The sequence below is a fragment of the Kogia breviceps genome, chromosome 18 (genome assembly GCF_026419965.1).
Source record: "Kogia breviceps isolate mKogBre1 chromosome 18, mKogBre1 haplotype 1, whole genome shotgun sequence".
In the NCBI taxonomy this organism is placed as follows: Eukaryota; Metazoa; Chordata; class Mammalia; order Artiodactyla; family Physeteridae; genus Kogia; species Kogia breviceps.
In genome coordinates, this window is record NC_081327.1 from 30218295 (window position 1) to 30245664 (window position 27370).

At 47.0% G+C, this 27370-nt stretch overlaps 1 protein-coding gene and 1 long non-coding RNA gene across 4 annotated transcripts in view; both read left to right on the forward strand.

Moving 5' to 3' along the window:
- LOC131745387 (uncharacterized) overlaps positions 1-18349 on the forward strand; it is a 45016-nt gene extending 26667 nt beyond the window's left edge. For 2 of the 3 annotated variants that reach the window (XR_010837819.1, XR_010837820.1), the window contains 3 exons: positions 3885-4026; positions 7457-7587; positions 18161-18349. This is a non-coding gene — a long non-coding RNA (uncharacterized lncRNA). Of the gene's footprint in view, positions 1-3884; positions 4027-7456; positions 7588-15706; positions 18117-18160 lie in introns of those variants that run through there. The other variant, XR_010837821.1, reaches the window with a different exon arrangement.
- Positions 18350-22260: 3911 nt separating this feature from the next.
- Positions 22261-27370, forward strand: part of BBS2 (Bardet-Biedl syndrome 2) — a 33151-nt gene continuing 28041 nt past the window's right edge. The window contains exon 1 of the mRNA XM_067019702.1: positions 22261-22621. Within this exon, the coding sequence (XP_066875803.1) occupies positions 22505-22621 (117 nt within the window). The 5' untranslated portion in view covers positions 22261-22504. The remainder of the gene's footprint in view (positions 22622-27370) is intronic.

Here is a 27370-nt window from a genome sequence, read left to right on the forward strand (position 1 = left end):
TTATATGACTACTTCACACTTTATCCAGTTGATGGGCATTTAGGTGTTTCTTTCCACTTTTTCATTGTTATAAGCACTGCTGCAGTGAATATCCACGTATAGTGTTTCTGTATGTGACATGTGCCAGAGTTTCTGTAGGTACACCTAGGTGTGGACTTGCTGGATTGAAGGGGACATGCTTGTTCTGCTTTACTAGATCTTTCCAAATTGCTCACCACAGGGGTTTACACTCCCATGACCAATGTACTCAAGTGCCCAATTCTCCATGGCCTTGTTAATACTTGGTACCGCCAGCCTTCATTTTTGCCGGTGTGACAGATGTGAAATGGCATATCCTTGGCTGCTGATTTGCATTTCCCTAATTACTACCAAGGTTGAGCATACTATCATAAGACTTTTGGTCCCTCACGTCTTCTCTACGTGGTCTGCTCTTCTTCCTAAAATGCTGCATTCCTCCATCGTTCAGTAGGACGTAGCGCTAGGCAATCCCACTTTGGCATCAGTCTGTATATTATTTTCTCAGACATGTGGCAAGTCTCTGTCTTCCCACATTGCTGGTTTTTAATAATTCCCCTGTTGGAGGCTCAAAGTGACCTTGGTTGATAAAGATGAACATCCGGTGTAAACCCAGGAAAACCACTCAAGGTGTCAGGGGGTAGGGGGTGAGAGTAGAGAGGGCTGCATCTTCAGCCTTAAGTCCTCCGCAAGCCCACTGGGGCCCAGTCGGCAAAGCTCATTTCAGGCTTCTGCACTTTATCCCCTTTGTTTAGAAACCCTTCCTTCAGGTCGAAATTGATTCCTAGCAAGGCGTTCTGGATTTGCTCTGTAATGCTTCTGGAGGATTCTTGAAAAAGAAGGAGGGAAACAGAAGAATTCCCGGAATTAACATAATTCTAGAGTGCCAGAGCTGTAAGGACAATAATGTGGCGCAGACCTTGTCTCAATCCCAACCCCATTTACAGATTGGGAGCCTGAGGTCCCAGAGGGGAAGTGTCCCGGCCACCAGTCCATCCACAGTGCAAATCATCTGGGCTATGTGATGAATTGAGGAAGAAAACTTCCCAGGGCCTTTGAAACCTCTTAGGTGACTGTGGAGTGAGGCCATTCGCAGAACCACCTGCTTAGGTTAAGCATTCGCCGAGGGCCTCACATGCTGCCACCTGCCTTACGCAAGGGTACAAAGAAGAATTGTGTAATTGGGGAGCTGAGACACCGGAGGAGAAACCATTGGTGAGCATCATAGATGTCTGTGCTCAGATGGTGAAATAAATGTGGCTGTCTCTGTGCCCATCTCTCCCCCTGCCTCTTCTCCTTCTTGCCTTTCTTCTTTCTCCTCCTCTTTCCTCCTTCTTCTTTCTCATTCCCCCTTTACCTTTGCACATCTCACTTTTTCTCTTGTTTCTTCTTTTCTCTCTCCTGGGCCAAGAAGCCCAGCCGGGGAGTCAGGGCAACTGAGTCCTCTAAACTCACTCACTGGGATTGCTCACTCACAAGTTCACTTCCCTGCCCTGGGCCACAGTTTCCCCGAAACAGCGACAAGGTGCCATAGCTGGTGGTCTGTTCCAGGTACAGGTAAAGAGACAGCTGTTTAGAAGATGCCTGTCTCTAAGATTTCTAAAGGAGTAACCCCTCAGTCAGCACCGAAGCAGTCTGTAAATGTCTACAGCATTGGCATCAAAGCCACATTGGGGAGAAACTTCCCTAATTGTTAATTGTCTGCAGGCACTTTTAGCTGTGCTTTTCTTCCAAAGATGTGGGAGCTAATTCAGCAGCCCAGGCCCTGCAGCCCCTGCAGTGTGTTCTGGGCTCGCCAGATCAATGTTTTCTCCAGCTCCAAAATCCTTGGGGTCTGGGGACTTCTGTTTGAACAGGCCCCTTAGATTGAGGAACCAAGGCTCAACCCACAGAGCCCCCCCCCACGACCTGGCAGGGATTTCACTAACAACTCAGAACGATAGTGCACTAGTTATTGAATTTGTTGGTTTCTCCAGTATTAATACATAGTTCTCTGAAAATAATCGGCTCATCCCCAGTTAATGTTAGGGAGAAAAAACAAAGACAACAGTTTGAGGGTCGTAGAGAGGAGAATAATTATCCACTGCAGTCATTTCCTGCATTGTAAGGGGTTGATGACAGAGCTTGCCACCTCCCCTCAGCACCTGTGGGGTTACTACTGTCTTTGTGAAGTTTGGGTCTGGGAAAGCCAGCTTGCGAACCAGGAGGGGTAGCCATGACAACCCAGCTGGGCAGGAGCGCCAGGTGTGCTTGAATTCCTGGGCCAGATACAGGTCTGAGTGAGCCTGAGATGGACATAGACTTATGCTGCCACTGCTTCGATTCCATCTCCCTCTTTCTCTGTATGGCCTTGGACAAGCCATTTGACCTCAGTTTCCCTGCTAATAAAATGGGGATAATAACACACTTTTCTAAGGGTGCCTCTTAAGAATAATTGGCCAGTTTTTGCAGGGCACTTTGAAGAAAATTGCTGTGAAGATGTTCTGCTGGCCCTGGAGTTTTCCTTGGTGCAAATATCAAACAGACGAGGATGGCCAATGTTGTGATTCTGGCACTCCCAGAGGAACCATTTTCCCCAGTTCAGTTGGAAGAGAGCAAGAAGGGGAGGGGCGGGGATCACAGCCTGGGCCTGCCTGGAATATTAAAGGCACAACCCTGCCTTTGATGCCTGCCTGCAACGCTTGTTAATTTTAATAGGAAGCCAGCAGAGGCAGGAAGGTTCTGCCTGGCAGAAGAAAAGAGGTTGAGACTGAAGAGGATTAGTGCCAATCTAATTTGGATCTTGTTTGGCTTTGAAGTCCTTGGCCCCAGTGCTGGAGTGACAGGACAACGCCTAGATGTCAGCAGGGTGGAAGGCAGGGGGCTGGGGAAAGTGTGGACCTGAGGCCCCTCAAGCCCCAGATCAGCCAGGAGCAGATGGCCCCTGTCTCAATTGGGGAATCACCGTAGGATCTTCCAAGCTGGTGATTTTCTGGGGAAACCTCAAATAGTGGTCTCAAACTGAAGTGACTTTGGGAGCTAGGTAGTTAATGCACCTTAAAATTCATTCACTAAGACTTTTGGTTACTATTTTCTAGAGAATTCAGACCAATCCCTGGTTGAGGGTATCAGAATTATACAGAGAAAGCTTTTTTTAAAAAAAACGAATATTTAGGGATCCTGATTCAGTGGGCTTAGAGTGGGATCTGGGGAGGGTCTCCTATTTTTTTTTTTAACTCCTCAGATGTTCTGGTGTGCAGCCAGGTTTGGGAAATGGTGACCTCATCAGTTCTTCTTAGTGTTTTTAAATTTTTTTAAGTCATAAACACTTTTGAGAAGCTGAAGAAAGTTATCAACACTTTCCCTAGGGAAAAAATGATGCTCACCGAGAAAAAATTTTGCATACAATGTCAGGGAGTCTGAATACCCTCCCTCTGAAGGCCATCCAAGACCACCCATTAAAGAACCTTGTCAGTACTTGATGCTGGAATCCCATCTACAAGTGCCATGAAAATAGCCTCTGGGGTCTCCCTTGTACTCCTACAGTGACAGGGAGCTCATTACCTCTGGAGAAGGTCTATCCCCTTTTGGGGAGCATTAGTCTTTAGTAAATTCCTTTTTGTGGTGAGCAGAAACTAGCTGTCTCTTCTCAAAGCAACCTTCTCCAGCGCCCCTAGCTTTCACCTGCAAGTCCCACATTCGTCCTCTGGCTCATCTTTCTGGTTTTACTGGGGTTTAGAGGGGAGAGCTGCTGCAGGAGGTCAGGAGAAGCTGAGGGGTGGCCAAGGATGAGGAGCTCTTCCTCTTGGGATTTGAGACTTCAGGAGCAGATTATTGACCAGATCCTGGTGATTCCTGTTCCTGACACTTCATCCCTTTGTCCTTTTTAGAGACCCCTCTCCGTGAATCCAGCACGAAATGTCAAACCTACTTCATCGTCACAATCCTCTCCCTGAACCTTTCCCTGTGGCTGACTCTCTTGGAGTGGCTGACCCCCAAGCTTGGGAGATGAACTTTTTCAACATGAGTCAGGTACAGCTTGGAGATACCAGAAGCATCAAATAGGCGATCACTTGAATCCCTTTAGCTCAGTACTCTTGCTTTGATCAGGGTCTAGTGGGCACTTGCAGGAGAGGAATGCTGCTGTGACATTCATGCCATCCCATTCATTCAACATTGGCCAAACATTGACCACACGGTTGTAAAAGGGCCTCCAACCTAGCCTCAGGTCTGTCACCTCTTGACAGATTTGAAGCGATTGGAAGGCTTCTTAAACCTGTTTTTATTCTTGGCCCATCCTACCTCTGCCTTGGGGTAGGAAACATCATAAGGTCCTTCTGAGCAAAATAGGCTGGGGTGTGTGTGTGGCTTTTCTTTGCCTTAAACTCTTTTAAACTTCAAGGTGGAACCTCTCCTTCTTCTAACAGTTGAGGTTGGGTGTCCATCATCCCTCCCTCTGCATCCAGTTGGGATTTTATAGATTTAATTCAAGTCTCCTTTTCTCTATCTGGAAGAAGCCTCGTGTTGAAGCTCTGTCGTCTCATCATCCCTTTCATCACTTTACACCTCTGTACTTGCCTGACAAATGTACCCGGGTTTGAATGCAAATGCCCCTAAGTGCTTTCGCTCACCTTTCATCCCAGAGCTTCTGGAAAAAGGGAACACATGGGCCTGCCCAACATGGGCTTGAGTGAATCCCACAGGGAGGCTGGAAAAATGCTATCCTCTTACTAACCCTGCCGGAAGACAGGGAGGATTGGCCCCTTGTCATTGAATAGATGCTCATGGAGTTGGCAGAGTCTCACTCATGCATTCCAGCATTCATTCATGCATTCATACCACAAATATTTACCAAATTCATAAGATGGGCCAGGTCCTGGGCTGCATGCTGCAAATGCAGCAATCAGTAACACCAAGCAATCCTTGCCCTCCTTGGGTTTCTATTTTAGTAGGGGAGACAGAGACAAATAAATAAGCACACACATGAATAATTATAAGTTGTGATATGTGATATGAGAGATAATCACAGATCCATTAAGGGGAACCCAATTCAGACAGAGGAGGTAACCTTCAGCTGAGACTGGTGGAGGGAAGTGTGTTCCAGGCAGAGAGAACAGATTATGCAAAGGCCCTGTGACTGAAAAGAGATTGACTTTTTTGAGAAACCCAGAGAAGGCCAGTGTAGCTAGCAGGTAGTGACTAAAGGGGGGGAGGTACTTCAAGAACTGTGATTGGAATGCCTACAGGGTTCAGCAGGTTTCATGAATGAGAGAAATGAGCCAGATGGGAGACAAGAGGGAGCAGTGGGGACTGTGGCAAATTGGTGAACACACCCCCTGTGTAAAGGAGGCAGTCACTGCTTGGCTCTAGCCAGCCTTGCACATGTGAAAATGGAATCCTGGCCAGTATTGCAAGACCTTTTGATTTTTCAAGAGAATTCTCAAATCTAGATTTTTATTAAAAAATCTTTTATCTTTTTTTTTTTTTTTTTTTTTTTTTTGTGGTACGCAGCCCTCTCACTGTTGTGGCCTCTCCCTTTGTGGAACACAGGCTCCAGACGCGCAGGCTCAGCGGCCATGGCTCACGGGCCCATCCAGACGCGCAGGCTCAGCAGCCATGGCTCACGGGCCCAGCCGCTCCGCGGCATGTGGAATTTTCCCAGACCGGGGCACGAACCCGTGTCCCCTGCATCAGCAGGCGGACTCTCAACCACTGCGCCACCAGGGAAGCCTCCAAAAATCTTTTATCTTTAAAAAAACATTGAGGGGACTTCCCTGATGATCCAGTGGTTGTTAAGACTCTGCACTCCCAATGCAGAGGGCCTGGGTTTGATCCCGGGTCAGGGAATTATATCCTGCATGCATGCTGTAAGGAAGAGCCTGCATGCTGCAACTAAAGATCCCTCACGGGACTTCCCTGCTGGTCCAAGAATCCTCCTTGCAATGCAGGGGACGCGGGTTCGATTTCCAGTCAGGGAACTAAGATCCCACATGCCGCGGGGCAACTAAGCCCGTGCGCCACAACTACTGAGCTCACACGCCTCAACTAGAGCCTGTGTGCTGCAAAACACAGAGCCCACGCACCCTGGAGCCTGTGTGCTACAACTAGAGAAGAAAAAACCCATATGCCACAACTAGAGAGAAGCCCGCGCACTGCAACGAAAGATCCCACATGCCTCAATGAAGATCCTGTGTGCCACAACTAAGACCCAACACAGCCAAAAATAAATAAAATAAATAAATCTTAAAAAAAATAAAGATCCCACACGTGGCAATGAAGATCCCGTGTGCCGCAAAGACCCAACACAGCCAAATAAATAATTATTTTTTAAAAAATACAAAATAAAAATAAAAAACACTGAGATCTTCACAACACATGTTTGAGGGCCGAATGTGACCTGCCTGGGTGCTGCCTCTCGGCGGCCCCTGAGCTAAGTAAATCCACAGTAGCGAATTAAGGAATTATAGAGTGCCGGGTGTCTCCTCACCCAGGGAAGTAAACTGAGGCCCCTAGTACTCTCTGCTTCCAGTTCTTGCTCCACCCAGTGGTTTCGTGAGGAATGAGCCACCTTTTAGGCTGATTTCCTTTTTGGCTCCAGGCAAGCTTTTAACTGTGCCTCAGTTTTTCTAATTTGCAAATGTGGGAGGATTGAGGCCGAGTTTGCTGGCTCCCTGGGGCTCTAATGTGTGGGGTAATTAGGGTTTGAAAATGACTTTGAAGCTTCCAAGAGTGAAATACCCACCAAAGTTCAGAATGGGACTGTTCCTTAAAGTGCCACCAAGTTGTATATCCACCCGCCCCATCTCCAGGCCTTCCCCAGATGGCAATGCTGTGGGATTCCAGGGAACCCCCAGTACCTCCCTGTCTTCCCCACCAGCCTGTCCCTTCCTTCCCTGCCTTCTGTTCCCCTTCTGTCCTTGCCCAGAGACTCAGTGGGTCCAGTCACAGGGAGTCACAGTGTCGGCTCTAGTTATGCATCCTTGGGGAACTTGCAGCCCAGCAAGGAAAACGGAGAGTCAGAAATGACATATGCAGTGCACGTTACAAGATGGAAATTGCAGGGGGTCTAAGGAGCCAATAATCCACTCTGGGTTTCAGGAACCCCACCCCTGATCCCAAGTAAGTGATGCTTCAGTTGAAAGCTGAATGTTGAGCAAGGGTTAGCCAGAGTGGAGACGAGAGTGGGGCAATATTCTGGGTCGAGGGAGCTTCCAGGATCAGAGGCTGGAGGAGGGTTGAGTGTGCTCTAAATTTTCCTAGACCTGAATTCAGGGCCACACTTCTGGGACCTTGAAGTCCAAGGCCAAGTGGTGGATTGGTGGTTAGGAGGGTACAGGGTCCAGCTTACATGGATCTTAGGAGCCAGGGCAAGGATTTTTTTTTTACCTTGAGAATAATAGGGTTATAAGAAGTTGGTGAATCTCACTCCCCGCAAAAACAGGATTTGATTGTATCATTCCAGAACTCAGTGGTTACTCCCTTGGTCTCATCTCCTTCGAGGAAAGCCTGGCCAGTGAATACCTCTTCTGTGATCTCCAAACACCCTTTCTGCATCTTTTCTTCATCCCAAGACACCAGCATCTCACCTGCAAAGTAGGTACTATATTGTGATGACAACACGCTGACTCAGAGAGGTCATCTGCCAAGGTCATCCAGCCAGGAAGGGGCAGAGCAAGGATTTGAACCCCGGTCTATCTGTTCGGAACCCCGGGCTTTGTCCAGTATGTGTGCATGGTCAAGATAATGACCGACACTTGGAAATAACCATCCTCAGCCACGTCCCCAGGTAGAAAAAGCCCTGGTCTGTGGAACTCTCCTTGCAAATGCTGGAGGGAAAAATAAAATCCCCCTCTAAAATCAACATCTACCCAGAGCTGGGTTGAGTGGGAGCTCGAGGAGTAGAAGCTCTGTTTGCATATTAAGGAGGCAAAGATGCCAGTGGCTTATTAATGACGACCTGGCCTCCAGGGTTCTTAGGATGCCAGCTTTTGTCCAAGTCTTTTCTCTTTCAGAGAATACTGAGCTGGTTCCTGGAATTGATGCAGCACAAAAGGGCAATTCAGGGCCTCCTTTGAATGAAGTGTTCTGTTCCCACCACAGCTTTTTAAAGACGTGGGGAGAAAATAGAAACCCAGCAGGACTAAGAAGTTCTGTTTCTTGGGGTGAGTGGCAGGAGTGCTGCAAAGTCTGAGGACAGGCCTGCCAGTGGGACAGGCACCTGCAGCCTGCTGGTTGGAGAGCTGGGGGCTGCCCTGGGCCTGGGCTGAGTCACCTTCCTGGTACCCGTGGTAAATTATCACCCTTGGTTTACAGCTAGAAAACCCAAAAGGAGACTTGAGTCATCGAGCATGATCGTGATCTGGACATAGCAGGAGATATGGATCCTCTGCTTTTCAGTCCTCTGAGGGGTCCACAGAGGGCTCAGCCTGAGATCAGTGCCGTGGGTTTCCCTGTGGGAGGGCTGGATCTGTGTGAGAAAACTTAGACCATTCATATAAGTGCAGGCAGAGATGATATAAAAAATAATACGGATGGCTCTTAGAACAAATGATAAGATACTCATCTACACTTATACTAATAGAAATGCAAATTCAAATTACAACCAGATAACATTAAAAAAAAAAATCTGTCTGATTGGCAGGGATCCCAAAATGTGAAGTATGCTGTGTGGGAGGGCGGTGAGGAAACAGGTGTGCTCTGTCATGGATGGTGACATGCAAACTGCAGGATAACCACAATAGCTCCCCAAATTTAAAAAGCAAATGTGTGGGGCTTCCCTGGTGGCGCAGTGGTTGAGAGTCCGCCTGCCGATGCAGGGGACACGGGTTCGTGCCCCGGTCCGGGAAGATCCCACGTGCCGCGGAGCGGCTGGGCCCGTGAGCCATGGCCGCTGGGCCTGCGCGTCTGGAGCCTGTGCTCCGCAACGGGAGAGGCCACGACAGTGAGAGGCCCGCGTACCGCAAAAAAAAAAAAAAAAAAAAAGAATAAACGTAATCAATCAATTGAGCCTACAGTTCATTGGGAGCTAATAACTGCTATGGAGAAAAGGACAAGTAGAGAAGAATTAGAGGGATCAGAAATTGCTGGGGGCAGGGGACACATGGCATTACAATCAGGTGGTCAGAGTAGGGTCCTTAGGAAGGTCCCTCGGCAGCCTGCACAGTAGTCCCCATTTCACAGATGGTGCAACTGAGCCAGAGGTGAGTTTAGTGACTTGCCTGGAGTCACACTGCCAAGAAAGGGAAGGCAGGAATTTTAACCCAGGCTGAATGGTTTGAATCTGTGCATTTCACCACCTCATTATGTAAGAGCTATAAGGAACCTGGAGATGGGGAAACTGAGGCCCAGAGAAATCCAAGGGACTTGCTCAAGGTCATGGAGCAAGAGGAGGAGTGGGGTTAGTGAATCCTCTGCTCACCAGGGAGAGAGGTGCTCTAGCCTGGGGTTCCCCAAAGCGAGAGGCTTTAGGATGGTGTGCTGAAAAACGTTGTTGTTTTAGTGGTTTTAATTGACATTAATGCGTATTAGAAAGAAATGCAACTAACACATGGAATTTGTAATTGCACAAGGTTTGTGCTTAGGATGAATAATTAATTAATTAATTAGGTTGCTCTGGGTCTTTTTTTTTTTTTTTCCAAGATTAAATCAAAGACTTTATTAAACATCTCTCCTTCAAACCACCTGCATTTAAATCTATACCCCTCTCCTATACCCCAAGCATCACCCTGATCTCTGCCTTCATCTTCACATGGCGTTCTCTCTGGATGTGTCTGTCCAAATTTCCCCCTCTTCTAAGGACACTAGTCGTATTAGATTATGATGTTCTAATAACCTCTTTTAATTTGATTATCTATGCAAAGACCCCAATTCCAAATAAGGTCACATTCTGAGGCACTGGGGGTTAGAAATCCAACATACCTTTTTTTGGTGGGGCAGGGAGGATACAATTCAACCCATAACAGGTGCCTCCTTTTCTCGTGTTGGTTTCCCAAGTCCTGTCCACACCGTCATTCAGTTTCTCGCCATTCCAGTTGAGCATGTCTTCTGTGTCTTGCAGGGACCCATCAAGCCTTAGCACTCTGGTTATTTGCTTTTGTCTATTTCTCAAAAAAATAGCCCATATCTTTGTTTCCTGGTGTCGCTGTTGGAGAATTTCACGGCTGCCTGACACCCCTGTTCTCTGTGTGGTACTGTTGTCATCACCTTGGCCTTGTCCCTGGGAGCTTGAGGCAGGTGGAGGGAAAGGACGTCTGTGTGTGTAGGAGGAGAGGGTTCACAGTATGTCACATCTGCTTTAAAGTTCCTCTCAAAGCAGGCTCCTTAAGGAAGAAGTAATGGTTAAGTGTGTCCAGGTAGGTAAAGGAACTAGGAATTTCATCCCCCCAAACTCCCAAACCCTTGAAGGATCCACCTGGGGGTGTTCAGCATAAAGAAGCCATGGAGGGAAGATGATAAATCTTCAAACACCTGAGGATCCCACATGGGTATAGTGATGAAGTCAATCTGTCTATTTCTATAGAGAGACAGATACATGACCCAATATAAGTAAGAGATTTCTGAGAAACGTGTTCAAATGTAATGGCTTCCATGTGAGTCACAAGCCCTTCAATCACGGGAAGTATTCAAATAGAGGCTGGATGGTGATTCTTGCCTTGGTTAGAAGCCCGGGCTGGCAATCTCTCTGGCCTCTTCCTACTGGGAAATGCCATGATTGTAGAAATGGAACTTGTAGTTCCCTTCAGCTTGCTCTGCTCCTTGAAGATAGAATGCTCAGATATGGGGTCTTCCCTGGTGGTCCAGTTGTTAAGAATCCACCTGCCAACGCAGGGGACGCGGGTTTGATCCCTGGTAGGGGAACTAGGATCCCACATGCTGCGGGGCAACTAAGCCCGCGTGCTGCAACTACTAGCCTGAGTGCACTCTGGAGCTCATGCGCGCCACAACTAGAGAGAAGGCTGCACGCCACAAGGAAAGATACCACCTGCCGCAGCTAAGACCTGACGCAGCCAAATAAATAAATATTAAAAAAAGAATGCTCAGATCTGCAAAGCTGCACACTGCTTTCAGCTACAGGAGCTCCTAAGAAGGTAGAAAAATTCAAACTTTCCAGAGCAGGTGCCCCAGAGGTTGTCTTCCTGCCCAAATAGGTGGTTACGAAAGCTGAGACAAGCCTTAGCCAGAGTCGAGTGCCCACACCCACATGTGGCGTTGCCCTGGCAGAGCTGACTTGTCATTGTCAGCTCACCTCTGGTCACGTCTCCCCGTCAATCAATACCATTTGCCACCGTGGACTTGGCAGGTGGAGATGAAAGTGGGAGTAGTTTTTCATCAGTCACAACAACAAAAAGATTAAGGAGAGTAGATTTGCAGATTTAAAAAAAAATCACCACTGATGTAAGTTATAGAAGGATTTCAAAATCAGAAGCTTATGCTGAAAGCCAGAGAGTATGAGAAAGAACATCAACAAAAATTCATCAAAATCTGTTTCTTTGAGCGAATTGTTTGGCAAGGCTGTTATAATATTTGAATCCTGCTAGACAAAAATCTTTACTTTCTTAAAGGGTCTTTAAACGTAACTTACGAAGTCTTTGAATAACTGAGAATGTGATGCATTAAAGCATTGCTTTATTGCTGTTTCTATAAAAAAATAATAACTCTGGTCCTCATATGTGTGCAAATAGTAATCATTCCCTCATAGCTTCCCTTCTTCGCTTCAGGGAACCTCTGGCTCACCCAGAATCATGAATCGTGCTCAGATCACTCCCAGAATGTCAAGCATGGTCTTGTGGGTGTCATGGTACAAAATAAGAGAAAGGAAGAGGCATCACTTCTCAATGCCCAGTAATACAAAACCATACAATCTGTTTTGAAATTTTCAGTGGGGAGGAGTTATGTCGGCCGGTCCTACAGAGTGGACCAGGGTCATGAGAGAGAGAGATGGGGGCACTGGGCAGACCTCTCTGAGGAGGGAAGCGTCGAGCTGAGATCTGATTGACACATGGGAGTCGCGGCTTGAAATGCTTTGGGGGCTGAGCATTCCGGGTGGAAGGAACTGTAAGGTGGTTTAGTAAGTCCTGACAAGTGAGTTATTTAAGACGTGAATGTTGACATATTTGAATAGACATCATTCATTCACCAAATATTTAGTATTATCCATTATGTGCCAGGAACTGTTGAAGACACTTGGACGACGTTAGGCTGGAGTATCCTTTGCGGAGGCAGCAAGAACATTGCATGACAGTCCTGGTGTCCTTTGCCCCTGCTGCTCTGCCGTGTCTCCTGGGGTTGCAGCTCAGCCACCTCCCAGGAGCTGGCCTGCCTATTCCCCCAAGGGTGGTGAAAGAAGCTTGCCCCCAGGACTTGGCCTGTAGTTTTCCAGTGATGAACAAATCTCCCGATTCTGGCATTCAGGATTAGGAAGCCCATTTTCTGGCAAATAGAAGTCACATTCTCCATTATCATTTCTTTTTTTTTCTTAATACATTTATTTATTTATTTTTGGCTGCGTTGGGTCTTCGTTGCTGCGCGTGGGCTTTCTCTAATTGTGGCGAGTGAGGGCTACTCTTTGTTATGGAGCACGGGCTCTAGGTGCGCGGGCTTCAGTAGTTGTGGCACGCAGGCTCAGTAGTTGTGGCTCGCGGGCTCTAGAGCACAGGCTCAGTAGTTGTGGCACGCGGGCTTAGTTGCTCCGCGGCCTGTGGGATCCTCCTGGACCAGGGATCGAACCTGTGTCCCCCGCATTGGCAGGCGGATTCTTAACCACTGTGCCACCAGGGAATTCCCTCCATTATCACTTCTTACAAAGGAAAAAGTAATACACTGACCTCCATCTAACCTGATTTCTCTTTCTTTCTCTTGAGGTGAGGGTAGGGAGGTACTGGGCTCCCCTACCAAAAGTGGGCAAGACACTTGAATTCTAGTGTGGAGAGACAAAAAAAACAAAGAAATAAATAAAGAAGATCATCTCAGGAAGAGAGAAACACTATGAAGAAAATAAAGCAGAATGATGTGAGAGTGAGAGAGATGGAGCAAGCGAGGGCTGGGGCACTGGGCAGGTCTCTCTGAGGAGGGGAGCATTGAACTGAGACCTGATTGACACATAGGAGCCAGGCTTGACAAGATCTGGGGGCTGAGCATTCCAGGCAGAGGGGACTGTAAGTGCAAAAGCCCTGAGGTGAGACCAGGAGGTGTGGGGATGATTCACAGACACCAGAGTTCTGTAGGCCAAGTTAAAAGTTTGGATTTTGTTCAACTTGTAATGCGAAGCCATTGGAGGATTTTATGTAACGGAGCGACATGATCTTATATTTTGATTTCAAAATGTAAAAAACAAACAAACAAACAAACAAAACTACTTCCTAGAGGCATAATTTACATACCATAAAATTACTTGTTTTAAGTGTACAGATGATGAATTTTGTTGAAAAAGTTCCATTTTAATATAAGTGTTTCTCACTTAGTCTGACTTTCAGCATCTCTTCCTGAGGTTATTCACAGACTTAAGCTACAAGCATCTGAGCACCATTGTGGACCCCGGCCTCACCTGGGGATGTGGCAAGAGCCCCAAGAAGGCAATGATGCTTTGAGGCATATGGGACCCTGGGCGCTGAGATTTTTGGCCTCTCCAGGACGTTTCAAGTCCTATGGAAGTATCAGAGAACCCCCCCATAACGAGAAACCACTGAGACCTTGGACAAGGATATTGGCAGCAACCACAGGAGACCCCTCCCCCCATTTTCTGGCATCAGTAGGCCTCCCTGGTTCTGATGGGTCTCTGAGGTTGGAGTGTGGTAAAGTGGGTGATGGGGGGATACCGAACACTGATGGATGGCATTTCCTACCAGTTCAGTGAAATGTGCAGGTTGGGGTGGAATAAGGTGGGGAGTAGAGGAAAAATTGTAGTTGAAATTAGTTTGTGCAAACTGTAAAATGGGGATAATAATATTACCTCTCTCATAGAGTTATTATGAGGATTAAGTGAGATAAACATACAAGTAAATAATTTAGAGTCTGGCACATAGTAAGTGTCCAACAGGTGTTAGCTCCTATTATTATTATGATGATGATGATTTAGCTTTTCCCTGTCTGCTGACCAAAGGTTAGCTGTTTCTGTTTTGTGTAAGTGACATGCTGTGAAGTGACTTTGCATGTGAGTCTTCTACTCCTCATTTCACATGCGTGAAACGGGCTGACAGAAGAGACCAACACAAACAGCCTCACCTTCACGGCCCCCGGCAGACGCATTCCAGAGTTACCAGGGAGTCATGTGATGAAAGATTGAAGGATGGAGCATCGGGGAGGACTACGTGTGAACCGTTCTCACAGAGCCAGGCTCTCTACCGTCTGCTCTGCCCCAGTGGTCCCCGGCCGCTGCCCCTCCATGGCCTAAAGGTCACTCCCTTTAAGTTTGGGGAAACTTAAAGCTGGGGTCCTTTATGGGCAGGTTCTGGGGCAACTGGTGGGGAGAGGCTGTGGATCTCTGAGGTTCACAGACAGTCCCCACCCTCACACTCCTTTATTTTCAAGTTGTTGCATATGTGTTAATTACAGAAGTAAACCAAACTCACTATAAAAACAGCCAACACCACAGTGCATAAAGATAAAGGCAAAAATCCTTCTCCAGCTGCTCCCCTGCCCCAGTCCACTTCCCAGACGTCAACCCTGTGACTAGACTAGTGGAGGCCACAGGTCCTGGGGGCCCTCTCACCCCGCCTCTGTCCAGGCCTTTAATCCTGAGTCCTGATGTGTGAGAGCCTCCGTTCTTTACACCTGCACACCCTCTAGTGTGGGTGCTTTGCATAGGCGAGGTGAGGACCCAGAAGTAGAGGCAGGTGGCAGGCATGGCCCCTGTAAGTCAGGATCTAAATTCTTGGTCTCAACTAGGTCCACCAGACCTTGACTAGTGAGGTTGGTTTTTCTTTTTCTTTCTTTTTTTTTTTTTTGCGGTACGCGGGCCTCTCACTGCTGTGGCCTCTCCCGTTGCAGAGCACAGGCTCCGGACGTGCAGGCTCAGCGGCCATGACTCACGGGCCCAGCCGCGCCGTGGCATGTGGGATCTTCCTGGACCGGGGCACGAACCCGTGTCCCCTGCATCGGCAGGTGGACTTTTAACCACTGAGCCACCAGGGAAGCCCCTGAGGTTGGTTTTTCTAACCCCAGTGCTGAGAGGATATTTGGAACAAAGCTACCTGCTAAAAAAAAAAAAGAAAAGAAAAAAGACACCAACTTTATTACAATAGCAACCCTGACAAGTCAAAAGCAGCCTTTTCAGCTATAGGTAATTGTGGCGAGCATTGCCCTCTGAGGAAGGCGCCATTAAGACCCTCATAAGCCTCAGGGCCCGATTCTACTCTCCTTGGTATGCATCCTGGACTTTATGGTATGAACGTAAAAAAGGAGATGGCCTTTGGCCAAATCGCTCCAGGGACCTGCTCAGTTACTGGGAGTCCCTGGTTGTTCCCTAAAGCTAGGAAAAGCAACCCTGGAGGGGAAATTGGTGCCTTTGAGGGAGAAGCCGAGAAGCCAATCTACCAGCTGATGCCGATAAGGTGACTAAGCCGAGAAGCCAATCAACCAGCTGATGCCTGTAAGGCGTGACTAAGCAAATTCCCTGCTTTAGGGGTGGATATACATGGCTATGCTTTGTTATTGAACTTGCCTTGCAACCATCAGTTGTCTGTGCCCTTCTGATCCCATACCTTGGTGCATTCAGTTCCCTACCCTCTCTCGTCGATCGTTGCTGCACTTTGAGGACCCGCCGCGGCTGGCGGCAAGTGGCGCCCGAACAGGGACCGGACGAGAGGGACATCTGAATCTCGGTAGGTGAATCCCCGGAGTTACGAGTGAAAGTGTGGCCACATAGTAAAGTTGATAGTAACTCGGGGCAATAGTCAGAAGTAAAAAAAAATATGGGACAAAAAGTATCCAAGGAGCGACCTGAGATCACTGATCTCTAGAGAAGGAGTTGTCCACCAGTGCTTTCCAGGCTTTCACAGCTGGAAATTATGATGTCTGTCTGCAACATCTTGCCTGCCTACAAGATATAAACAAAGACGATTATAAAATAATTTTGAATACGGCAGTAGCTGAGTTTTTCAAAAGTAACCAGGCAACAACAGATAGTTTAAGACAGACACTTAACCAGTTGAAGAATCAGGTGCACTCAGCTGTTGAAGAAATGGATGCATTAGATGATGTTGAAAACAGTATGTTGTATTACAATCAAGCAGTCATCCTGTATCATGTCCGACAGTATACAGAAGCCATATCCGTTGGTGAAAAACTTTATCAGTTCATAGAACCTTCTGAAGAAAAATTTGCCCAAGCAGTGTGTTTTTTGCTCGTAGACCTGTATATATTAACCTACCAAGCTAAGAAAGCTTTACATCTTCTTGCTGTTCTAGAAAAAATGATTTCACAGGGCAAAAATAAAAAAAATGGAAAGAATGAGACTGGTAATTACAGCAACAAAGATGGGTCTAATCATAAAGCTGAAAGTGGAGCTCTAATAGAAGCTGCAAAGTCAAAGATACTATCTTTGTGTTGAAGTATATGTAGGAGGACAAGGGACTTTACTGGCCGGCCATAGTTTAAGGGTAGTTAAAGCTGTTACAAGTTTGAAGTTTCCCTCTTTTTTCCTTCTGATTTTCCCCAATCTGATTTTGAATTCTCAAATCTGGTGCACCTTAAATTATAATAATGGTACCATTTTAATTTCTTCAGTTTCTGTTACTAATAATAGTTTGGTTTTTATAAGCATTGGGATTTGGGGAAGTTTGCATTGTCTTATTCTTATCAACCGGTTATTACTTGTGTTACACCCTCATATGCCTTGCTAATAGGAGATTTACAGATTGAGTTTACTTCTGGTTCCTTAGGATATAATATAACTTGTCAGAATTGTATTTTTAGTACTTGCATTCTGCCTATGAAAGGAACTTTTTCTGTTATGATGTTAAAACAACCTTCCTATGTAATACTGCCTGTAAATATTTCTGAACCATGGTATCATAGTACTAGCATGCAAGCTAGGCTAGAATTATCTGAAGCTTTAAAAAGACTTAAACGATTCATTGGAATATTAATATGTAGCATATTAGCCTTAGCCGCTTTAACAGCCACAGCTGCTACCGCCAGTTTAGCATTAAGTAAAACTGTACAACAAGCACATTATGTTAATCAATTGTCTAAAAATACCAGTATTGCATTAGCATGACAAAGTCATATTGATACTCAACTAAAAACTGAGGTTGATGAGTTAAAAAATGCTCTCATAGGTTTAGGAGACCAAATTATGGCTTTAAAATTGAAAATGAGTTTGATTTGCCATGCTAAATATACTTGGATTTGTGTGACTCAACATGCTTATAATGAAACTGACTGGGATTGGAACAAAGTAAAAATGCACTTTTTAAGTGTATGGACTGATGGACACATTAGTATGGACATACAAAAACTTAATGCGGAAATAACAAGCAATTCAAGAAGCTCATCTACAAGAAGACGGGCCCCAACAATTAATTCCAGGACTCTTGGATCAGCTTCAATGGTTAAACCCAATGCATTGGTTTCAAAATGGACTCACAGGATTGATTACCGTGGGATCATGTGTATTGTTGATGTTAATTGCATTACCTTGTTTATTACGCTTTGTTGGCCGTCTCGCTGCTCTTCGTCAGGAGGTGTATGGGTTGAAATTGCATTATCAAGCTTTAAAAAATAAAAGAGGGGGAAATGTGGCGAGCATTGCCCTCTGAGGAAGGCGCCATTAAGACCCTCATAAGCCTCAGGGCCCGATTCTACTCTCCTTGGTATGCATCCTGGACTTTATGGTATGAACGTAAAAAAGGAGATGGCCTTTGGCCAAATCGCTCCAGGGACCTGCTCAGTTACTGGGAGTCCCTGGTTGTTCCCTAAAGCTAGGAAAAGCAACCATGGAGGGGAAATTGGTGCCTTTGAGGGAGAAGCCGAAAAGCCAATCAACCAGCTGATGCCGATAAGGCGTGACTTAGCCGAGAAGCCAATCAACCAGCTGATGCCGATAAGGCGTGACTAAGCAAATTCCCTGCTTTAGGGGTATATATATATGGCTATGCTTTGTTATTGAACTTGCCTTGCAACCATCAGTTGTCTGTGCCCTTCTGATCCCATACCTTGGTGCGTTCAGTTCCCTACCCCCTCTCGTCGATCGTTGCTGCACTTTGAGGACCCGCCGTGGCTGGCGGCAGGTAATAATAATAACCTTATAGTAACGACGATAATAACCATTTATGGGGTCCCTTATCAAGTGCCAGGCATTGCTTCAAGTCCTTTATTTATATTCACTGGTCTAATTCTCACAACAACATTCCCCAGAAGTAGTACTATTAATCTTTCTCTTTTCTAGAAGAGACACTGGTGCTTGGGGTGTTGACTGAAGGAGAAGGATGTGCAGTGGTTAGCAGCTCATGCTCTGGACCCCAGACCACCTGGGTGAGCCCTCCTGGTTCTGCCACTTCCCAGCTGTGTGACCTTGGACTTAGGTTATAAAACTGCCCATGACTCAGTTTCCTCTCTTGTACAATGGGATGATGACAGAATCTCCCTCGGAGGGTGGCTGCGAGGATTCAGTGAGTTAGTGTGTCCAGTGCCTGGCACAGAGAAGGCACTCAGCCCATGGGGGCGTGAGGATTAAATGATGGGCCCCAGTCTCAACTAGTGATTGACCGAGGAGGAGTTTAAACCCAGGTCTGCAGGCTCTCAAGGCTTGTGGGCTCACCTGCTATGGAATGCTGCCAACTTAGAGCCCACAAGCTCCTCCCCTCCAAGTCTTGGGTTCTCAGGAGCCTCAGATCTCCCTGATGTGAAGATGTGTCCCCTCTGAAAAGCCAGTGATTCCTAGTGGGTGGTGAGAGGTAGAGAAGACTGTAGGCCAGCCTGTCCCGGCTATGGTTGGAAGGCCTCCAAGTCCCTGCCCTGATCAGTGGCTTGGCAGGGAGGATGGGGATTCTCTACCCTTCTGGGGATCCATGCTGTTCCTAATTAGGGTTGTGATGCAAAGACTCAAATACCCCCCATATAGCGAATGATATGACTGCTGGGGGACCCGTGAAAGCGCAGAGAGGAAGGGAGGCTACCTCCCAAGTGTGGCAGCTGCTGTAAGAGAGACCGTCAGACACAACTCCCTGGGTGGTGCTGTCCAACCTATGAGGTAAGGGTGAGGACATTCCAGGCAGAGGGCTAGTGTGAGCAAAGGCAGAGAGGCTGAGAAAGCAGCTGAGAAGGGACTGAGCTTGAGGCAAGAGGCAGCAAAAGCGGAGGCTGCAGAGGCCAGCAGTGGTCAGAACTTGGAGATCTTTGTGTAATCTGTCAAAGAGCTTGAACTTACTTTGCCTGAAAATGGGGAACCAGTGAAGAGTTATGAAGGGAGGAGGTGACTCTGGGAAGGTTTTGTCATCTGTCAAATGGGATAACAGTGGTATCTGCCTCATAGGGAGGATTAAGAGAGATGATCCATAGAAAGTACTCAGAATGGCACCTAGAACATGCTCATTAAATGTCCGTGATGGCTGCCACTGCTGCTGGTACTGTCCCGTTGGGAAGAGCGAGAGCAAAGTTGCAGGCCCCCAAGGCAGTACACTGAGCGAGCGAGGCTTCACCGGGTGGGTGGAGGCCAAGACCAGCTTTACGTGCATATCCAGCAGGCCATGGACTTGTCTGCCTGCTAAAGACTAAAACCCAAGCTCCTTGGTGTGGCTCACAGTCCTGCGTGTTGTGGCCCCTCCTGGCCTCTCGTTCTCACTTGCTGGGCTCCCGCCACCTTGTCTTCTTTCTGATCTTCACACGTGCCCATCCTGGGCCTTTGCCCTTGCTGTTCCCTCTGTCTGGAATGCCCTTCCCTCACATCTTCTAAGGGCTGACACTTTCTTGTCATAAAGCTCTTGGTTCAAATGTCACTTCCTCTGAAAAGCCTTTTCTGAGCCTCAGCACATCAGCCTTATCAGAGAAAGTGATCTTATTTGCTTTCATGTTCAGTGTCTGTTTCTCCCTGTCTCCTTGATACAGGCTGAATTGTGTACCCCTCCATCCAAATTCATTTGCTGAAGTCCTAACACCCAGTACTCAGAAGGCAAGTATCTGGAGTTAGGACCTTTAAAGAGGTGATTATGTTAAAATGAGGCCCTTAGGGCAGGCCCTGATCCAATCAGACTGGTGTCCTTACCAGAAGAGGAAATTTGGACACGCAGAGAAGGGTGCATGCACAGAGGGACAACCACGGGAAGAGGCAGCAAGCCAAGGAGAGAGGCTTCAGGAGAAATCAATTGTTTCGGCATCTTGATCTTGGACTTCCAGCCTCTAGAACTGTGATTGCATAAATTTCTGTTGTTTAAGGTACCCAGTTGCTGGTATTTTGTTGTGGTGGTGTATTAGCAAATGAATACACTCCTAGATATAAATTCCATGAGGGCACAGATTATGTCTTTCTTGTATACCATGGTGTCCCTAACTACTTGAACACTGGCTAGCACACAGAGACCCTCAATACATGTTTGTCAGAAAAATGAAGACTGTGAGATGACCTCTATTAGAGATTTATTTCTTTCAAGCTGTTCCTGGGTTGGGGGGGTGGCCTGTCAGCCTTGTGATCAGCTATTAGCAAAATGGAGTGGATTCAGTGAGCTGATGCCTCCCCGGAGGCAGAGTCTAGGGGCTGAGGGGAGGGGTACCTCACAAAGTTCTGATGGTAAAAGGCAGGAGAACAGACCCAGGGCAATTTCCGTTACAGGGCTGGTTGGGTAAGTGCTACAGGACTGTAGGATCTAGGCAGTGAAGCAGAGACACTGGGGCAGAAAGGAGCTGGGAGAAGTCAGAGGCAGGGCCTATCAGACGGGGTTTATCGGGCTATTGGCTCAGGCCTTACATTCCATCGAGGCCCTCAAATTTAGTCATTTATAAATTTATTTATTGAATTTATTTATTTTATTTTTGGCTGCGTTGGGTCTTTGTTGCTGTGTGCAGGCTCTCTCCAGTTGCAGCGAGTGGGGGCCGTTCCTCGCTGTGGTGTGCGGGCCTCTCAGTGCGGTGGCCTCTCTTGTTGTGGAGCACAGGCTTCAGGTGCGCGGGCTTCGGTAGTTGTGGCTTGCAGGTTCTAGAGCACGGGCTCAGTAGTTGTGGCGCATGGGCTTAGTTGCTCCGTGGCATGTGGGATCTTCCCGGGCCAGGGCTTGAACCTGTGTCCACTGCATTGGCAGGTGGATTCTTAACCACTGCCCCACCAGGGAAGCCCACATTTAGTCTTTTGGCATTTATCTCCAGAAGAGATTAGAACTAGTCACAGACCCCCCCCCCAGTACGCTTGAAAAAAGAAGCTCATTTGTATGGCTATAATTACAAAATGCAAATATCAAGAATATTCTAGAACCCATCTTTCAAGACCCACCTATAGCATCTGCCACGGTTATTTTCCTACTCCTGGCAACACTCTCTTCACTTGGCTTCCTTCTCAGTCTCCTCTGTTGCCTCCCATTCATCTCGTCCCTCAGCCCTAACCGTTTATTTTCAGAAGGCAGCCAGAGCGAACCCTCAGTACTGGCCTTTGCACCTGAATTTCCTCTGCTGGAACACTCTTCCTCAAAACTGACTCCCTTACTTCTTTCAAGTTCTTGCCTGGATGTGACTTTCTCAGTGAGGTCTCTAACCCACCACCTTATTTAAAACTGCACTCCCTCCAAACTTCGATTCCTCTTCCCTCCTTACCACTTACTACCAAAAGACCTCCCACATGTATTTCTCAGTTACTGTTTGTCTCCCCCCGAAACGGAGGTCAGCTCCAGGAGGGCAGAGGTTTGTCTCATGTTAATTACCATACCTCTGTTGTCTAGAACAGTGCCTGACACATAGTAAACACTCAAAAATTACCTGAATGAATGTCGAGAAGTTTAATGACTTTTCAATTTTTCGTGTTCGCATTTAAAATTTATAGAGCATCTTACAAAGGGCCATGGACCATTTAAAGGTGAGAGTTTAAAACATTTTTTAAAAGAGTCTATATATTTAGTAACTACTGTGGGCATCAACATACAGCTAAAGTAAGGAGAAGAGTAGGCATTCAAGGCATATTTCTTGAATTAATGACCCTTTGGAGTGTGGTTGACGTGCGCGTAGTCTGCAACGGTGCAGCAGCTTGGTTGTAGTGCTAGAAGAAGCCCCAGGGGTGCGCTGGCTCAGACACCGCCACTGTAGACCTGTTTGAGTCGAATCCAACGCGGATAAGTTACAGCTGCAAAAGACACGACTCCACCAACGAGACCCAGCTTCAGCCTCAGCCGAGCCTGAGGCCCGACTGCGCAGCCGCAGAACTAGGTGGGCGGGCCTGCGCACCCGCAGAAAAAGCCGGTGGCCTGGGATCCGGCTCAGTCTCGCTCAGTTTCTCGGCCGGCCTGGTTCCCGCGTTCTTCGCCGCCGCGGGTGAGGCCGGCTTCGCTGCACCGGTATCGGACCACTAGCCCTCTTCTCCTGAGCTGTCGCCATCATGCTGCTGCCTGTGTTCACCCTGAAACTGCGCCACAAAATCAGCCCCCGCATGGTGGCCGTAGGGCGCTACGACGGGACTCACCCGTGCCTGGCGGCCGCTACCCAAGCAGGCAAGGTAACCGCTCCCACACGTTCCCACCCGCACGGGGCCCGGGCCCCTGGAGTCCCCACGACCTCCTCCCGCTAGGTCCCTGCAGTCCAGCTCCCGATTCTCAGGCTCCGCCCCCAGCCAGGGTTGCCCGGCAACGGGTTGGTAGCCTCCGTAGCTCTCCATCTTGCGCACACATCATGAATAATCACGCAGAACGGCTTTTCTGAGCAGTTAACTTGTCTTCAGGCACTTAGACTCGGACAATGTTGGTGTCTCTTTACAGACAGGGGGCTTACGGAAGAGAAGACCCCAGAGGGGGAATGGCTTTGTCAGGGTTAGCAGTAATGGCAGACTCCAGATTAGAGCCCAGGGCCTCTGCCTTTCGCTCTGGAACTCCTACTATCTCAGACTGCCTCTCAGAGCCAACAACTTTAAGGGGGAAAAAAAAAATCACAAAGACCCTTAACTTAAGTGATTCAAATTGCACTTTCGATCTTTATCCATGTACAGTCACGTATCTTCCTATAATTTACTAAGTACCTTTTAGGGGCTTACTATGTGCCGGGTGCTGGGCAAGGTGTGGGAATCACAGAGACGAAAAAGATATGGTCATTCAGCATTCACCAGACTTACTGGACACGTCCTTCGTGCTAGATCTTGGGGATTCAGAGATAAAGTTGGAGTCCTGACTTTCAGAAAGCTTATAGTCCAGAAGGACAGCAGACAAGGCAGATCAAGAAACTGTGTGTTGATGGAGGCATGCCCCCAAAGCATGGAATACTATGACGCCAAGCGTAATAACTTCTAACAGGTACAAAGCCTTGTTACGTTTATCGTCTCAGCATCCTTCCTAAGTTGCCAACAGCTGCCATATAGCACAGGTGTCGTAGATTGTGGCTCCGGTGCTTACTAAGTTCATGACCTTGGGCAAGGTACTTAATATCTACCACATAGGGTTGCTAAGAGGATTAAGTAAGTTACTACTGATACATGTCATGCGCTTGGCATATAGGCAGTGGTCACTAACTGTTAGCTGTTATTTTCTTCTTATTACTCCCACTTCACTGATTAGAAATAATGGTTCAGAGAGGTTCAAAGCAATGTTTGAGGCTGTTCAACTGGAAAGCGGTAGAAATGAGATTAGAGTGCATGTTCTCTGACCCAGTGTGGATTTAATAAGGTAACGTTTATATAATGATTTATAGTTTGAGACACTGCCACCTATGTTGTATGTTTTCTCATATGCCATGCCTTGGGACACATAAGTAAAAAGTAATGATTCATTTTCATTAAGTTGTATAATGGAGAAAAGCATTTAGCACAGAACCTTGTACGTAATAATGTTAGTAGGCACTGACAAATCCCAAAAATTCTTATTGGTTCTGCTGTAGGTGCATAGCAGCTACATAAGTGGGCTGAAAAGATCCCATTGATACTAGCTCAGCCCCTGATTTATTGAGGGCTTGCTATGTGCTGGGCACTATTCTTAGCTCTGCAGTTACAAGGGTGAAGGTGACAGACAAGTCTCATCCCCTTGGACGTTACTTTGAGAGGGGGAGCCAGATAGTTAACAGAAACACACACACACTGTCTCCATGGGAGAAAAACAGAGTAAGGGGTTGGGGGTGATGGGAGATTGCTATGTTAGACAGGGTGATCAGAGATATACTTGGTGTGTTCCAGAAACACAAGAAAGTTGCTGGGGCTGGAATGGATTGAGGGAAGCCGTGGGGTAGCCAGCGGCTGGATCATATAAGGCCTTGTAGGCCACGGTAAAGACCTTGGTTTTAATAAAGTGCGTGATGGGATTCGGTTTATGTTTTAAATAAAGGATTATTGGCTGGTGCTGCAGCAGAGATGCATGGAGGGGAGTGTAGGAGTGGAAGCTGGAAGATCAGGCAGAGGTTTCTATGGAACCACTTTCATTAGAATGTGACCTAGAGTGGGAGGTAGGGACCACTTGATTCTAAGTCTCTTTCTGAAGATGGGGGGAAAAAAAAAGGAGAGAGAGAAGTTCCTATGTCCTGTGTAATTGGACACTTTATATTCAGAACTTCAAAAACAAATCTTAAAAGTTCTAATGTGATCTTTTATCTTTAGACTTAAGGAAAAAATTGGTACCATTTTATGATCTAAATAATACACAAATACATTTTTCTTTAAAAACAAACGTTGCAGGTAAGGCTAAAGCCCTCCTTGACTGTCGGGGCCCATGTCTTTTTTTTTTTTTTTTTTGCCGGTACGCAGGCCTCTCACTGTTGTGGCCTTTCCCGTTGTGAGCACAGGCTCCGGATGCACAGGCTCAGTGGCCATGGCTCACAGGCCGAGCCGCTCCGCAGCATGTGGGATCTTCCCGGACTGGGGCACGAACCTGTGTCCCCTGCATCGGCAGGCGGACTCTCAATCACTGCACCACCAGGGAAGCCCGGGGCCCATGTCTTTAGAAGCAGGATTTTGTCATTTTCAGTGGGACTCTGTTGTGAATGGGGGGTTGACTTATTGGAATCTGGTCTCTGAACCTGAGCAAGGATGTTTTAGAAAGGGGTTTCTTGCAGGAGGAACATTAGTTCATCGGGGGACATGTTTCCTCTCACCATGCAATTGGAGGGCCTAGTTGGAATTTATATTGTCAGCAACACCCCCTCAGCCAGGACAGATACGTGAACTTCAGCCAGTCCTTTGGCTGAAGGCACTGGGAGTGATCTGTTTGTTGTGTGACTGAGCCTGAGGGACAGGTGAGTCTCCAGGGCACCGACTGCTGTATGCAGAGAACAGCAGGAGGGGAACTAGGGAGAAACCAGACTCCTGGGACTCGTGCTTTTGACAGCAACCTCCAAACTCTTTTCATTCCAATAACAGTGAACATGAAGTCCATAGGTTATTTTTCCTCCTGTTCTTTCTCAGCCTGTCTAATTACTAGAAGACTCTATAAGAATTCTTTTGTTCAGAACGGAAGTAAGATGTGGCTAGAGATTACTGGAGCCAGACACCAGGCTTGCATCTTAGCCCTGTCACTTATCAGTGGTGAGACCTTGGGAAAGGGCCCTAAACCCTTCTGACCTCCTCTGTATATCAGGAGGACCAAATGCAGTCATGTTTATAAAAGCATGTTGTAAAGTATTACACAAATGAGAACATGAACACAATATTCAGTAGCTACACACATTATGTTTCTAACCAATCTTTTAAAAATTATTTTTTGTCAAATAGGCTACCTTGTTTAGATAATAATTTAAAACTAATCCTGCTTGGATTTAAAAGCAAGTCTCCTAAAACTGAGTTCCTCGGCTGAGTTTATAATTAACTTCTCTATCCCAAACTTTGTCTCCTTTCTTGTTCCACACCTGTTCCTCCTCAGGATTGAGGATTATCAAAGAAAAGCAGGCATAACCAAGCAGGACCCTATGGGGCCTTCCTGGGACAGACCCCTCCCCTCCGTGTCCTCTACCTGCCTCTTGTTTGTAGAAAAGCTTTAGCCTCCCAGGCCTGCCCTCAGTCTCAGAAGCCTGGCTCAAGAGTTAATTATAGGAATGGGAAGATGGAGAAACAAGCTGTTGAGCTGGAAAACTGGCAACAATTTAGACTCTGTAAACCAGCCATAAACAGTCACCGGAACTCCCAGCTCCCAGTTCCCTGAAAGCTATAAAAGTCTGACACACATTCCTAAGCTGTTTTTGCAGGGAGCAGACTCCTACCAGATGAAAACTGCTGATCACAAGCACGTAGACCCCAGACCGGTTGAAGCCAGAAGATAGGTGATGCTTGAAACTTCAGTTTGATGCCATCTAATCCAGGAATTGTGCACGAGCTGCTCATGCACCCCGTGGATCCTCACACTGCCTTTAAAACCTTTGTCTCCTAACCGGCAACTTGGAGATGGTCTTAGGACATTAGTGCACCATCTTCCCAGGTGGAAAAGTTTCCTTTTCCACCAACACTTGTCTCTCGCGTATTGGCCTTTTGAGTGGAGCAACCAAACTGGCCTCACCTGGTTACAGATTATACCAAGGGGTGAAATGTTTATTTAAAATTAGCAAATTTTAGCACAAGAAGGGGCTTAAGGCATCTCTAGTGCAGTTTCTCATCCTTTTCTTTTTTTCCATATTGCCTCCCATGGAGCTTTTTTCAGAAAATAAAAATTTCCCTAATGAAATTTTAATGCCACAAATATACAGTATATCTGTTTTTATAAAGACCCTTTGGAGGCTACAAGCCATTCTAATGTGTAAGATTCCCCCCACCCCAAACCCAGCTACCTGTCTTGAGAGCAGTATCACCCCTCTTGAGAATGCATGTCTTAGTATAAACCTCCTTTTACAGAAGCCCAAGGAAATTTAAAGATTTGTAGGGATACTCAGATGATTATATTTATGATAGTTGAAACTGCTAAATTAACTAACTGAGCTAATTATTTAATTCTGTCTTACTAGCATAGACAATGAAAGCCTTCAAGAAGCTCGCTTTGTGTGACTCAGTTTAGGTTTGTAAGACAAATTTACCACCTACCAGACCTTAAAACTACCAGTTTTTTTTTTTTTTTTTTTTTGCAGTAAGCGGGCCTCTCACTGTTGTGGCCTCTCCCGTTGTGGAGCACAGGCTCCGGACGCGCAGGCTCAGCGGCCATGGCTCACGGGCCCAGCCGCTCTGCGGCATGTGGGATCTTCCCGGCCCAGGGCACGAACCCGCGTCCCCTGCATCGGCAGGCGGACTCTCAACCACTGCACCACCAGGGAAGCCCAAAACTACCAGTTTTAAAGGTTAGGAAGTGAGTGA